The 14,457-nt window shown below is 34.2% G+C and overlaps 1 protein-coding gene and 1 long non-coding RNA gene across 12 annotated transcripts in view; both read right to left on the bottom strand.

The window, feature by feature from the left end:
• The window catches only part of LOC127831640 (uncharacterized), a 228,176-nt gene that overhangs the window by 151,580 nt on the left and 62,139 nt on the right, over nucleotides 1-14,457 (bottom strand). The window lies entirely within an intron of this gene.
• Nucleotides 6,825-14,457, bottom strand: part of LOC127831636 (uncharacterized) — a 28,434-nt gene continuing 20,801 nt past the window's right edge. For all 11 annotated transcript variants that reach the window (XM_052356622.1, XM_052356621.1, XM_052356624.1 and 8 more), the window contains exons 3-4: nucleotides 13,950-14,143; nucleotides 6,825-9,592 (exon numbers count right to left, since the gene is read on the bottom strand). In XM_052356622.1, coding sequence (XP_052212582.1) covers nucleotides 9,327-9,592; nucleotides 13,950-14,143 — 460 coding nt within the window. In that variant the 3' untranslated portion in view covers nucleotides 6,825-9,326. The remainder of the gene's footprint in view (nucleotides 9,593-13,949; nucleotides 14,144-14,457) is intronic.

The raw sequence follows: 14,457 nt of genomic DNA, 5'->3' as shown, positions 1-14,457 counted from the left end.
TTAATGCTGTTCCGATTGTGTATGTATTCACAAAGCAAGTCATCAACGGCACTAAAGCTGCTCGGTCTTATATCAACAAGTCATTATGTAACATTTTTTCTTTATCACTGTATGAGAAGTTTATAAGACCCTTAATTAAGCTTTGTGTGAATTGTGAGTATCATCAACAGATTTCTCCTTCTGATCATCATTGAAATCATCATCAGCAGCAGCATTAGCAGCAGAATCATCATCAACATAATAATAATCATCAGCAGCAGCAGCAGCAGTAGCAGCAACATCATCATCATCACCACCGTTATTATATCGTATTCATCATCATCATCATCATCATCATCATCATCATCATCATCATCATCATCATCATCATCATCATCATCATCATCATCATTATCATCATCATCATCATTATCATCATCATCATCATCATTATTATTATCATTATCATCAACATCATCATCATCATCATCATCGTCATCATCATCATCATCATCATCATCATCATCATCATCATCATCATCATCATCATCATCATCATCATCATCATCATCATCATCATCATCATCATCATCATCATTATCATCATCATCAACAACAACAACAACAACAACATCAACATCAACAACAATATCAGCAAAAACGTCTTCGTCGTCGTCATCATCATTATGTACAACAACAATTACGTGGTCGTCGTCGTCATCCTCATCAACATCATCATCATCATCATCAACAATAACAACGTCTTCGTCTACGTCGTCGCCCTTTTCCTCCTCATCATCATCACCATATTTTTTGTTTTCATCGTCATTATCATCATCAGCGGCAGCTTTGACACAACCATTATATCATTATCATCATCCTTTTCTTTCCCATGTATTCATCAACGATGTAGTCACCAGATAATTCGTGCTGATGCATCAACATTGTCTACCTTATAAGGCTATTACACTTAATGTAGTTAAAATAGGGAAAATAACCCCGATTTTGTGTAATATGTATATTATCGTCATGGCCAGTATATTGTGCAGTTAAATGTCAAGTTTCATGAAAATATTTCCATTAGTTTAAAACAATATTTGGCAACACTTAGACTAGTGGTAAATTCAAATTGTAACCACACACTGTTGCCATGGAAACGCTGATTTAAGTGCTTTATAGATGTACCCAAATGCTGCTCCCATCTTTATTTACATCCCCATACCATACACTTAGATATCTGAAAGTATCTTTCCAGTGTTAAACAGTTAACACAATTTTGAAAATGTTCCCCTACTAAAAGAAATAAACTCATTATTCGATTGAATTAGCGTGTACCCTGCTTAGAAGTGAGGACGTGTGATCTTTAACCCATTTATGCCCGTTGTACTCTCCCATCTTTCTAAATTGGATCAATTTATTTCCAAAATTAGGGATGTCTAGTACATTCTTTTCTATATTTAGAATATTTCTTACAGAAATTCCCTTAAGCAAACAGCGCAGACCCTGATGAGACGCCGCATCATGCGGCGTCTCATCTGGGTGTACGCTGTTTGCCAAGGTCTTCTTTCTAGACGCAAGGCAAAAATTGGTTAAACTTCTTACATTAAATGATGGTCTCTTATAGACAATTAACCTTGAAATGTGTAAACGTCGTGCATTTGTATAGATCACCTATATGAACTAAGTACTAAAGGTTAATTCATCATAAAATTCATTAAAATTGATATAAACGTAGACATAAACATAAGTAACAACAATCTTACCGCTGTAATGAATTGCATACATATAATAATACATGTCCAGCACAAAATGATACCGTCTATTAAATTACCAATGTCAAAAAATGCGGTTTTCTTTTGTTTGCTATTGACGTGACGATATTTTAGTAATATATCATAATTTGTTTGTAAATATGATGATTGTTTGAATTCAACGATTGCTTTTCTTTCTTTTATACCCTCTCAGAGATGGGGTATATTTGAGTGTGTTTGTCTGTTTGTATGTTGAACGGTCAGCAATTCCTTTTTTTATTTCAACCCCATGTATTCGCACATTTATAAACAATGTCATTGAGCAAAGCTTACAGAACGACGCTGTTGACGTGGACAAGTCACTTTTGTGACAAAGTTCTATTAAATGTTAAAGCGGGTATATACGATCTTGTCAAATATTAATTAATTAATATAAAATGTGTAAAAAAAACTTATTATACATATATTTCAATATAAACTAAAATAAAAGTTAAGAAGAATATGTGTCGAAAAGTGCTAAATAAGCCAGATATTTAATTCTGAAATCGAAAAAGGCTGTACAGCCGAATTCGCCAGCATGTATATCATGCATGTACAATGTGAATCTAAATTTAGTTTAACGGTTCATTTGAAATTCCTGCAGCGATATCGATTCATACGACACACGAACACTTACTAAAAAGACGATTGCATCGGTTATTAAAGGAAAATATGTAATAATTATCTTCGTCACAATTGACTCGGGGCGCTGATTTGTATTTGCTGCATTTTATGAAATATTTACCTTAGAATAGGCACACCAGTTTTGACACATGTGGATGCGACCATTTTTACTCAAATAGTATGACCTACTTTCAAAGCCGGGAACCATCAACAGAAAAAGTAGAGCACAAAAATGGCTCTTTTTCTTATTGCTTACAAATATTCCTTCAAATTAATACCAAAACGTACCATTTGCATTCTATTTTACAAATCCTAGGCAGCATTCACTGAACAATGTGTGCTATATATCAAATTGACTGCATGTAACCCTGTAAACAGGAGTTCCGGTTTGGGGTTTTGTGACCTTATTTGTCATTGGACATTGCGTAATGAGCAACGAAAGCAAAACTAATTCGAAATCATGTAGGATCTACAAATTACAAATGCAATTCCTAATGGCAATAAGTAGGTTTTCAATCCTTATTGTCTTTCTGAGTTGTATTAAAAACAACGGTAGTGGATCCAGTGCGGCTAGAAGGTGATTCAGGTAAAATTTTCGCGACCTGTCAAATTGTGTTCCTGCATAATGTATTGTCTTGAAAGCATATATCGTCATATACTAAGTTTAAATGCTATATTGTGATGCAAGGAACCTCAGTGCCCAGTGAGAGAATCTTCTCCACAGCAGGAGACCCTGTCAGTGCTCATAGGGCTTGCCTGGACCCGGGCAATGTTGATATGTTAATTTTTGAGAAAACAAACATCAAACTTATGAACAGTGAAAAGTGTATTTTAACGAGCAAACTATTAAGTGAATAAGTGTTAAGGTTTCGTTTTATTTGGACATCGCTACAATGTAAAACGAGAAATGTGTTATGTTTTTTGTAGGGATGGGAACGAATACTGGAAACGATATTCGAATATTCGTTTGTCATTATTCGAATATATTCGAATATTCAATTTTTAAACCTTATATTAAAATGTCCGAATTTATGACCGTCCGGAGCAAACTATTCCTGATTGCCACAAATGCCACTAAAAATCGTATTTTATGTGCAGCTTTGAAAAACAGGATCGAGTAATAGTTTTTTTAAAGATCATTGATTATTAGGCTCTTTTTAAAATAAATACTGTTTAGTTTCATTAGACGTTAGATATTTCAGAAAAGCACATTCTAATTTATTTCAATACTTATAATTGATCTGGATTACTTTTCATCGATAATATTTATGCTTTTGGTTTCGCTATTTTTTCTGGAATAAAAACCATTTAAGAACGATTTAATTGCTTTAGATTTGAGAAACTAAATTCTGAGTAGATAATCATTGATTTGCATATATGGTTAACGGAATTAAAACATACATGCCAGATCTCGACGGGACAGTCCCGGCATTTTGGTGATTGTTCCAGCGTCCCGATATGAGACAATTTGTCCAGATATTCGTTTAAACGTTCTATAAGTTCACAATTAATTTCGTTATTCAAGCTCTCTCTGGCTAAAAGCTACCATCGCTATATATATATAATCCCTTATTGCCCCCTATTGACAACCAACTTCTACTTCTCGAGTGCAACATTACCGGTATGTTAGGCGTAGACAGCTCTGTTAGACTGCATTTAAGATTAAAGGTTAACCAATCGCGAGAAAAAATCAGCATTTTCAAAGCTTAAACAGTGTTCTGTTTTCTGTACTCTTCAACATGCATAAGGTACAGTAGGCTAAGTGAACAAAGCAATAAGTAGACTTATCAACTATGTAAGAATTAAAAATTAAATAAAGCTTAATTGAAACATAATTTTAGTGATGTTACGTATATTAATTCGGTAACTTGAAACGAATGAAGTTTTCATTTTAAGTCCACAATATTTAATGCTTAATGTTATAAACATTAAATACATATTAGCTATTTAAATACAAACTTCAGTTAATTTGATACTCAATGCAAGTGATTTCGTTCCAAATAATTATTTTGTCTATTTTACTAATGTCATATTTCAAATATAGATTCTATCTCTCAAAACGCAGTGTTGCGAAACGGACACGTTTATTGCTTCAAACTTTATACAGCCGGGATTCGATCATAAATTTCGTGAAATTATGTACAAAAGCATGAAACTGTATTCACCCGGGATTTGATAATAAATCTTGTGACAATTTTTTTTTTAATTATGTGTTCGTTTCGTTGTTTTGCTTCGTTACACCCTACTTCGGTCCATGTGAATTACTGTGTCGCTAATGTAGACTAACCACAATAGTTACTATCACCCCGATAAATAAATGAGTTTTGCGATTCAATGCGTACACATCAAAGCCCCATTAACACTCAAAATCCAACGAATATTTCGTTAATTATGTCGTAAAATAAAGTTATCCATACACAATCAGTTTTCCGTATATAACAGCCATAATTTCAAAGCTATATATGGTCTGGTAACTTGTAAATGTATTTTATTAAATCTATGTTACCAGACCACATATAGCGTTCACATTTTGGCTGTTACTTTAAAGAACAGGTATTTTGTATGGGTCAACTTTATTGTACGAAATATTTTACGAAATATTCGTTGATTTTGAGTGTTAATGGGGCTTTAAATAATGTATTGTACTAACTTTCTGACTACAACAAGCATGGTGTCAAATTTTAAATGTGCATTAATATACGTTAATGCTTTACATAAATGAACTTTCATTTTCGACTGATTTTCAGAAAATAGTTTGTACATATTGCATAACTATGAATTGATAGTATTTCGACGATTGGTCCCTCTCAATACCATCCTGTCGGCTAAGTATCATCTCGTTCATTGATGGAAGCTGTTATCAAAGCAATGGCTTATAATGGAAAACAAAACTGCGACTTTGTACATGTACTTATAACTTTTTGGAAGTATATTTGCATAAAAATAGAATATTCGAACATGAATTTTGGATTCGAATATTGGGCCGATTTTCGAATATTCCAATATTCGGATATTCGGTCCCATTCCCAGTTTTTTGTAAATAAATGTTTAATGTTTTTTTGTCAAATTATACTTCAAAAACATTGATTACTTTAATTTAGACAGAAAATTCTAATTTTCTCTTATCTGAGGGATCCGGATCCGAAAAACTGCAAGAAACCATATTTGGATTCGGATTCGGATCCGAACAAATTTTTTGGATTCGTTTCAGCCTTTACTTCTTCTTCTACTACTACTACTACTACTACTACTACTACTACTACTACTACTACTACTACTACTACTACTACTACTACTACTACTACTAACTACTACTACTACTACTACTACTACTACTACTACTACTACTACTACTACTACTACTACTACTGCTACTACTACTACTGCTACTACTACTACTACTACTACTACTACTGCTGCTGCTACTTCTGCTTCTACTGCTACTACTGCTACTCCTGCTACTCCTGCTACTGCTGCTACTGCTGTTACTCCTGCTACTGCTGTTACTTTAAATGTATCTTGTCTATTAGAATACCTTGTTAACTTATGTAATACCAGAATAAAATCTTAATTAAAACGTTATCGGTTTTCTTGAAGATGTGTATGCGTTGTCATCCCACCGAACTATGCATCACTTTGAGAACGGTCGTATTGTTTTCCTCGAGTAAGAATTTTGAATTGTTGCCATGAGATCGGGTTAAAATATATATTAGAAGTATATTGGGTAATCAATTGTTAGCCCCATTGTAAACTCAGGCCCAATAAACTAAACGATAGCACAGAGGTACTTTATTTATTCACTATGCGTATTGTAAAACTGTTAAAACAAAATAAAATGGAGTGTGCACCAAACGTCATCACGTGACCGTGAAGCACACCACGTGACCCGGAGCTTACTTATCATCGGAGGAGTCTCCCTGTTTATTTTTTATTTAAAAAAATATATACATGTAGAGCGTAAGCGAAATGTGATGCATCAGCACGAACGCTTTCATCAATGTGTGTGGTATCTTTTTATTTGATACTTAAATCAATATACTGTGTATCATTCTTTTGAAACATGTATCAATAGATGAGATCTTATTTTATAACATTCTATATAATTGGTTTTTGTGTCGCATAACCGGAACATTGTGAGAATCGTTCATGTAGACATTCATTTAACCTATTTATGCCTAGCGTCTAGAAAAAAAGGCCTTGGCAAACAGCGTAGACCCAGATGAGACGCCGCATGATGCGGCGTCTCATCTGGGTCTGCGTTGTTTGCTCAAAGGATTTTCTGTATGAAATATTATAAATATAGAAATAAATATACAAGACATCCCTAATTTTGAAAATAAATTGATCCAATTAAGAAGGATGGGAGAGTCCACTAGGCAAAAATGGGTTAACAAAATCATGTGTGTGAGACGGTTTAAGATTGAACACGCGTTTAAGTCAAACTTTATTGTTTGAATAACTTTTACCTGAAACTCGTCAACACATTTGATTACCTTATGCGGAAGAGTTTGGCACCAAAGAAAACAATTACATAGCAATATTAACAAATTGTGTTGTTATATTCCTATAACTAAAGAAACTTACATAAACAATGGTAGAAAAACTACAACACAGCCAATGCATTTTAGTGCAAACAAAAGCCAATGAATGGCCTTTATTTTATAGGTATGTAGTCACATTGATTAAATAATATATATATATATATATATATATATATATATACACACAGCTATTTAACATATCAGGTAAATATTGAGCAATATTTCGGTTAAATTGAACAAAGTATTGTGCTATAATTTACTATACAAAGTATAAAAATAACATATGTAAAAGGTTGTATCATAAATATACTTATGTTTACATACATTTTAAGAGTGGGGACAATTACTGAAAGCATATAATTATTTTAGCCGTGTTCGAATGTATTCGAATATTCCTTTTTTAAGCCCCTAGATATATAATCATGTCCAAACTTTTAAACGACGGAAATAAACTAGTCATGTTATATGTCGGCGAAAAAAAATCAATATCGAAGTTATCTTCTTTGCATCTTTGAAGAAGTGGGATTAAGTTATCATTATTTCAAAACAATAAATGTTTTTCTCCCAGTATTTTTAAATTAGTCCCTTATATTATCGCAAAGTTTCTAAATAGTACTCACATGCTTAATGTTCATCATGTCAAAACGGAAACATTAAACCAGTTTACATTTTAGTGGGACACCTTTATACTTTGTCATTTACATATAAATAGTAAAACCAATCAAAATCTTATTTCGACTTCAACTGTAAGGAATTTAAATCGTCTGGTCTGCAAAACAAACGCGTATTATATTGAAACGCTTTATGTACAACGTTACGTCATCCTAGGGAAGCATGTTCGCATTGATATATTAAAAGGGACCTTTTCACGTTTCGGTAAATTGACAAAATAAAAAAATGTTTCAAATTCGCAAATTTTCGTAGTAGTTATGATATTAATGAGGAAACAGTATTACTGAGCATATACCATGCTCTAAAATATCAATTATATGCATCTTTTGACGATTTAAAAACCTTAAAATTAGAAAGCGTTGCAACGCCAACGATTGTTTAATGTGGAGAGTCGTGTTGATGTCGTTATATTTTGGGATACTACGAGGATTGCCTATATAAAGTATAAAATACATCATTCATTGAATGAGCACGGGTGGTCTAACCGTTTGTCTTTTACTCCAGGGGTCAGTGATTCGAGCTCAACTTAGGGTTGGAAAAAATTCTTTGATTATATTTTGGATTTTTACTGGAGCATTTTAGATTCACTGTTAACATGTATCAATATAAAGCATTTAATGACAAACTTCAATACATGCAAAAATCTGTAAAAAGGTCCCTTTAATATAAACGGTGTGAGAAATAACTATGACTTATTTGCCATATTACTTACGCAAATAGCGTAGCGAATTACAAAACTATTTTGAATCCATAGCGATAAAGGTTCAGATCCAATATTTCAAATTTACCATAGAAACTGTGACATTGAAATGATAACGTTATAGTTCAAAGTTGTCAATATGGAACGGAGGCGTACACTGCAGCGATCTTCTCGCTGTTGCTGCGGCTTCTTAACCCATTTATGCCTAGTGGACTCTCCCATCCTTCTAAATTGGATACATTTATTTCCAAAATTAGGGATGTCTAGTATATTTATTTCTATATTTAGAATATTTCTTATAGACATTTCTTTAAACAAACAGCGCAGGCCCAGATGAGGCGTCTCATCTGGGTCTGCACTGTTTGCAAAGGTCTTTTTTTCTAGACGCTAGACATAAATGGGTTAAAATGAAAATAGTTCATCGCGTGACGCGCGATCTGGCTGATGTAGAAATCAATAAACGACTTCAGGTAATAAAGATCAATAGACCGTTGTTATACGCGGCTCGCTGGTGATGCAGTAATGGGAATAAAAGAGTTAACACCGTTGTGTTAATCGTTCATTACTTTTACTGCCATCGACGTTCTGTGATTTGCTGGGAAAAACTGAATATCAGCGGTATGCACACTAGCTTGCAACTTTCCAAATACCATACTGTTTTCCAACTACAAAAATGACGACAGCTTTATAAAACCATGACGACAGTTGTCTCAATAACAGCGACTTTGCAGTTGTATCAACGTCGTTTTGTAAACAGATGTCGAAAAATCGAACCGGCATGTCATATTCAATTAATAGTATTAGGCAGGTTTTCGAAAATTGGAAGCTTCGTTCTTATCCGTAATAAATTTAACATTAAAAACAGATTTATAGAATAAATCGTTTTCATGTTTGACATAAAACAGTTACAATTGTGAATAATTATAGACGCATAAAATGAGCAATAACATGTTCGTATAAACATATGTATATAATATATATAAAAAATATGTAACATTCTTATCAAAAGAATATATGGCATTACAATACAGTATTTGTATTGGATTTCCGATTTTTATTTCTCCTGTAGTTCACACAGCACCACGCGAGGAGAAATACGGTAAGTGAAGTCAGAAGAAGGCCCCAGAATTGTCCCGCGCGGTTAAAGAAATACCATATGACGTCACCATCCCACGTGTGCCACGACGACCCGTGCAACAAGTGAAGGTATGACGTGTAGTTGTTAACGATGTAGAACTGCTCATGCCTCGGGTAGTTGAGATACCGTCCCCAAAAGTAGGTGGGACCTGGACACAGAATAATCTTTAAATCAATGTTTTCATAACGTGTGCTGTGATTAGAATTGTTTGGAAATTGGGCACTTGCCATTTACCCATTTATGCCTAGTGGACTCTCCTATGGAAGGGTATTTAGGTAAAAATTACATCCTTCTTTGTGACTGTGTGATGATTCTTGATGGTACTTTCAATTTGTATGTAGACACCTTTTCATGCTTGATGACAATTACATCTTGTCTGATGTCAAATGTCTATTTACGTTCTGCTTAATGGTATCATGCTTGTGTACAGATGCAACATTCTTGTTCGTTAATTGCATGCTGCATATGTGTATGTTGGTTTGTGCAGAGAGACTTGTGCAATAGGCGCAGTGCATAATGGAATCAAATATTGATGCGATGGCAAGATGTGAGTTTCACCCAAGCACAAAGCAAAATACATGCATGATACAATGATGTCAATGGACAGTCATTCCGAAATGCTACGGATGACTACGGAAATTTACGGCGTATAACGGAAATTTTATGTAATAGTGGAAGTTGCGCCCCTTTGTAAGATATTTGCTACTGAACTGAAATTAACCGCGTGTTTGTTGACGTAACTTTTTTTGGTTAATGACTAACCATAATTTTTGTACAGTAATTTACCTTCAATAACCAAAGAAATTCTATGGATATATTTTAATATATGCTACTAATGCATGTATGCAGAGCTCCAGATAAGACGCTTAAAGGCGTAAAAAAATGAATTAAATTTAGTAAAAAAGTAGACTTAAATTATGTGCGTACGGTTACACATTGGAAAAATAAAATAAGAATTCAAAATGTGTGATCATGTGTTAAACTCAATATCAATGCATATAATGTAAACATTTTATCAATGAGATCCCACTCCTCTAGGCCCTCGTTACAATTATGAAATCAACAGCACTCTAACGTTATTATGAATAACAGACCATCTTTAAAACAGTCGAAAATCCGAACGTTTTCCATTATCTGGTCCTTTTATCGCAAAAAGTCTGATGTAACCCGGCAATTGTCATGAGCTCTTCTTAGACTATAAACCTTAGTGCGGATGTGCCAAAAATTATACTTACCTGAAAAAAGGAATTAATAATAGACTTTCAGGCTGGATTTTTTTTATAGATTTTTTTTCTATAAGAAAAATTTTCACTATCGTTTTTATATATAACTGGTCACGCGAGTTGTGTATCGTGTTATTTCTTAAAAATTGACCCAGTATTTGTAAAAATATTGCAAGACTATACATTTCCAGAAAGAAAATTTATTTCTGCGTTGAATTAGACCGAGATCGTGAAAATCGCTGCAAAATTGATGAAGTAATGGCTGTGTATAACGATGCACCCCGTTTTCGGATGATTTCGAGTTGGATACCTTGTAATATATATATATTTGAAAGTGAAATTTGATTTTTAGAAAAGTTGATTTTTCGTTATAATATGATTATTTATCATTCCAAATGATGTGTTCACTAATTATTATGATAGCCACACGCTAACCACCTGTGGCTGGACATCCACAAAGCCATACAAATTCAAGTACTTATGCACTTAATTGATTGTAAACAATGACGGTTGAAATCCGTGCATGGGAATTTTTCTGGTAACCAAGAGCGACGTCAACGTTCATGACATACCTGTTTATATGACATCTTTTTATTTATTTTTTGCCAACTTGATTGAAAATTATGTTTTATGATACTTTAATACATGTAGTAGAAGTAGTTGTTTTCTCAACGAGGAGTACAATAGTTGTACTCAATGCACCAGATAATTATTTGGGAAATAGGGTTTTCGACCATCGATTTTGAAAAATAGGGTGATTTCATTCTTGAAAGAGGGTGAAATGATTTATAAAAATGCATACCTTAAAATCATTGCTGCTTTACTTTGGTTGAAGCTGCATACTTGTATTGATTCAATAAAACTGTAAACTATCATAATTATTTTTTATAAACTGAAGTATCATAACATCTTTAATCCTTGAAACTGTCCTTAATATAAACTTTAAACTTTAAAAAAATCGATAACACGAATTATTCTGCACTTATTGGCTCTTGCTTTCTTGGTTCGAAAAAGTTTGCAATCGAATGATATTTTGGCGCAACAATCGCGGACGTCTTTCAACCTCTCTTAAACATTTTGATTTCGCATCCTAATAGAAACTGAAAGTACAGACGTTTTACAAATACATGCACAATGAGCGACGAATTATGTCAGATTGAAAACGCATGTATGTCTTCGTCAATTATTTGGTCAGACGCTTTATTTAACTGTGAAATCTAGTCCGCAGAGCGTTTTAATATTTTTGACTTTTCCGTTATCCGTGCGCTTGCTGAATGAAAGCGTCGTCGTGTTATGATAATAATTCCAAAGTTAAGAGAAAATTCCGAAAACGAGCAAAGCATTTTTGATCGAAGCTATTGCATCGTTCGCATCAAATTTGACGAATTTGCGTAAAAGTCAAATTGGTTGCGTTTTCAAAACGCATGATATTGTATTTCTTTGCGTTTTAAAACCTTTTAATATGGTGAAAGACGCAGATAGGCAGCTTATCTGGGGCACTGTACTAGACACGAGTACTTGTAACTTTCAGGTTTCACTTTATACCACAGACATTATATAGTCATAAAATGATAAATATGTGTTTATAGACATTGTAATTATAGACTGGTAAACAGACTAGATAAATCTGAAAGTTTCACGCACAGGTCTGTGACAATAAGGGTTTGGGCTTCTTTATAAATATGGGGTCGATATACAGTGCAGATCGGTAGATTACGTTTACTGTAATTATTTGGACTAGGGATGGGCCACACTTCTAACACATCAGCCCCGTTATGTCCTGAATAAAATACATGTATAATTTCTTGAGTGCCAATTGCATCTTACAAATATCAAAAACATTCACGGCAGTCAATTCATTGTGTAGGCCTACTGGTCTTCATGGCAATAATAAACGTATTTAGTTTAATGGAGATTATATAACAAAGGGAACTAATTCAGCTTATTCAGTTTACTAGTCAAAATGATTCGGATGTTTTCGCTTTTTTCCGAAAAGTAATTTATTCAACATTCGGAAAATAAACGCGCGCCACCTGTTGTCATAATATAGTAACTTGCATTCTGCTTAGTTGCATTCTGCTTACTGCCTGTTGCTAACTGCCGTTGTTAATGACGCTTAGTGGCCAAACCGATTATGACTGGTTTCAGGAATAATGAACACACAAACATTGGATAGTAACCAAACATGTTGCAACAATCATCAAGTATAACCGATAGAGAACAAGCATGTTGGAACTGTCATGAAGCATATTAGAATAAACATCACGCATAATGTAAATATTCACCATGAATGATGTAATGTTGCAGCAATCGTCAAGTATAAACGAATAGACAACAAGCATGTTGGAATTGTCATAAAGCAAATTAGAATAAGCATCAGTCATAATGTAAATATTCACCACGAATGATGTAATTTTTACCTAAATACCCTTCAATACTCTCCCATCCTTTTAAATTGGATCCATTTATTTCCAAAATTAGGGATGTCAAGTATATTTATTTCTATATTTGGAATATTTCTTACAGAAATTCCTTTACGCAAACAGCGCAGACCTTGATGAGTCCATGCGGCGTCTTATCTGGGTCTACGCTGTTTGCCAAGGCCTTTTTTCTAAATGCTAGACATATATTAGTTAATACAGGACCTCTTTCTACTTTCAGGTATTTTGCAACTTAAGTGTAGTTTAAAATCTACAAATGAACAAAATATTCTATAACTATGGAGAAACAAACCGAAACCAACATGTTCTTATTTTGGAAATGTTGTACGAAACACAAATAATTTTGCAACTTATAAACGTATAATATATTACTTGAAAAAGTGTAGAGTTATATAAACGTCTTTATATGAAAGATTTTAATACGCAAGCTGAGGATGACGAATGAATAGTACTCGGTACGATAAATGCATCACGCAGCTTTTTACTGACCCGGCACGATGTGAAACAGGGTTTTAAACCCCGCGCCATGGGAAACTGGGGCTTAATTCGTGTGCGTAATAGTGTCGCCCCAGATAAGCTTGAGCTTTCATGGAAGTTTTGTTGAATAGAAGTCGCTTCAAAACGAATATCCAGTGTATACGCTGAGTATCGTTCTTGATTAGCCATTGGACAACACTTTACACACATGTATTAAGCCCCGATTTCCCAGATGGTGTACTCCTCAAATATTCCTTAACGGACCAGTATCACACTTTAAGGGGTTAGTTATAAGCCGTGCAACAACAACAAATTCTCTCAAAGAACATTTCCAAACATGACCATTTTTATTAGTTGTTCTCACCAGTGACAAACACGGTTGATGGATAGGGAAAGATGAACCATTTGTTGGAGAAGCGCAGGGAGTTGATGACATCACTCATGAACGGATGACGTGGTGTGGCGCCGATGAAGTCGTTGGAGAAGCCATTGGGATCTGTTGGACGGACGACGACGGTACTTCCATTACGTTGGGCGTTCGTGCGAACTTCCTCTAAACTGAAAATATCAGTTGCATGTGCGTAAAGTGTTGTCCCTGATAAGCCTGTGCAGTCCGCACCGGCTAATCAGGGACGACACGTTCCGCTGTTATGATACTTTTTGTTTTATGATTGCCGCTTCTTAGCGAAAACCCAGTTTAAGCGGAAAGTGTAATCCCTGAGTAGCCTGTGCGGACTACACAGGCTAATAAGGGACGATACTTATAGCGCATGCACTAACCTGAGTTTTCCCACACCAAGGCTCAAATGTTAATTTTATGCTTTCCGGTGGTTTATATAAAAATATCAGTGAAATAAAACTGATACTAGTAT

The sequence above is a fragment of the Dreissena polymorpha genome, chromosome 5 (genome assembly GCF_020536995.1).
Source record: "Dreissena polymorpha isolate Duluth1 chromosome 5, UMN_Dpol_1.0, whole genome shotgun sequence".
Classification (NCBI taxonomy): Eukaryota; Metazoa; Mollusca; class Bivalvia; order Myida; family Dreissenidae; genus Dreissena; species Dreissena polymorpha.
The sequence above is the reverse complement of the archived record's forward strand: the minus strand, read 5'-3'. Positions and strand labels throughout refer to the sequence as shown.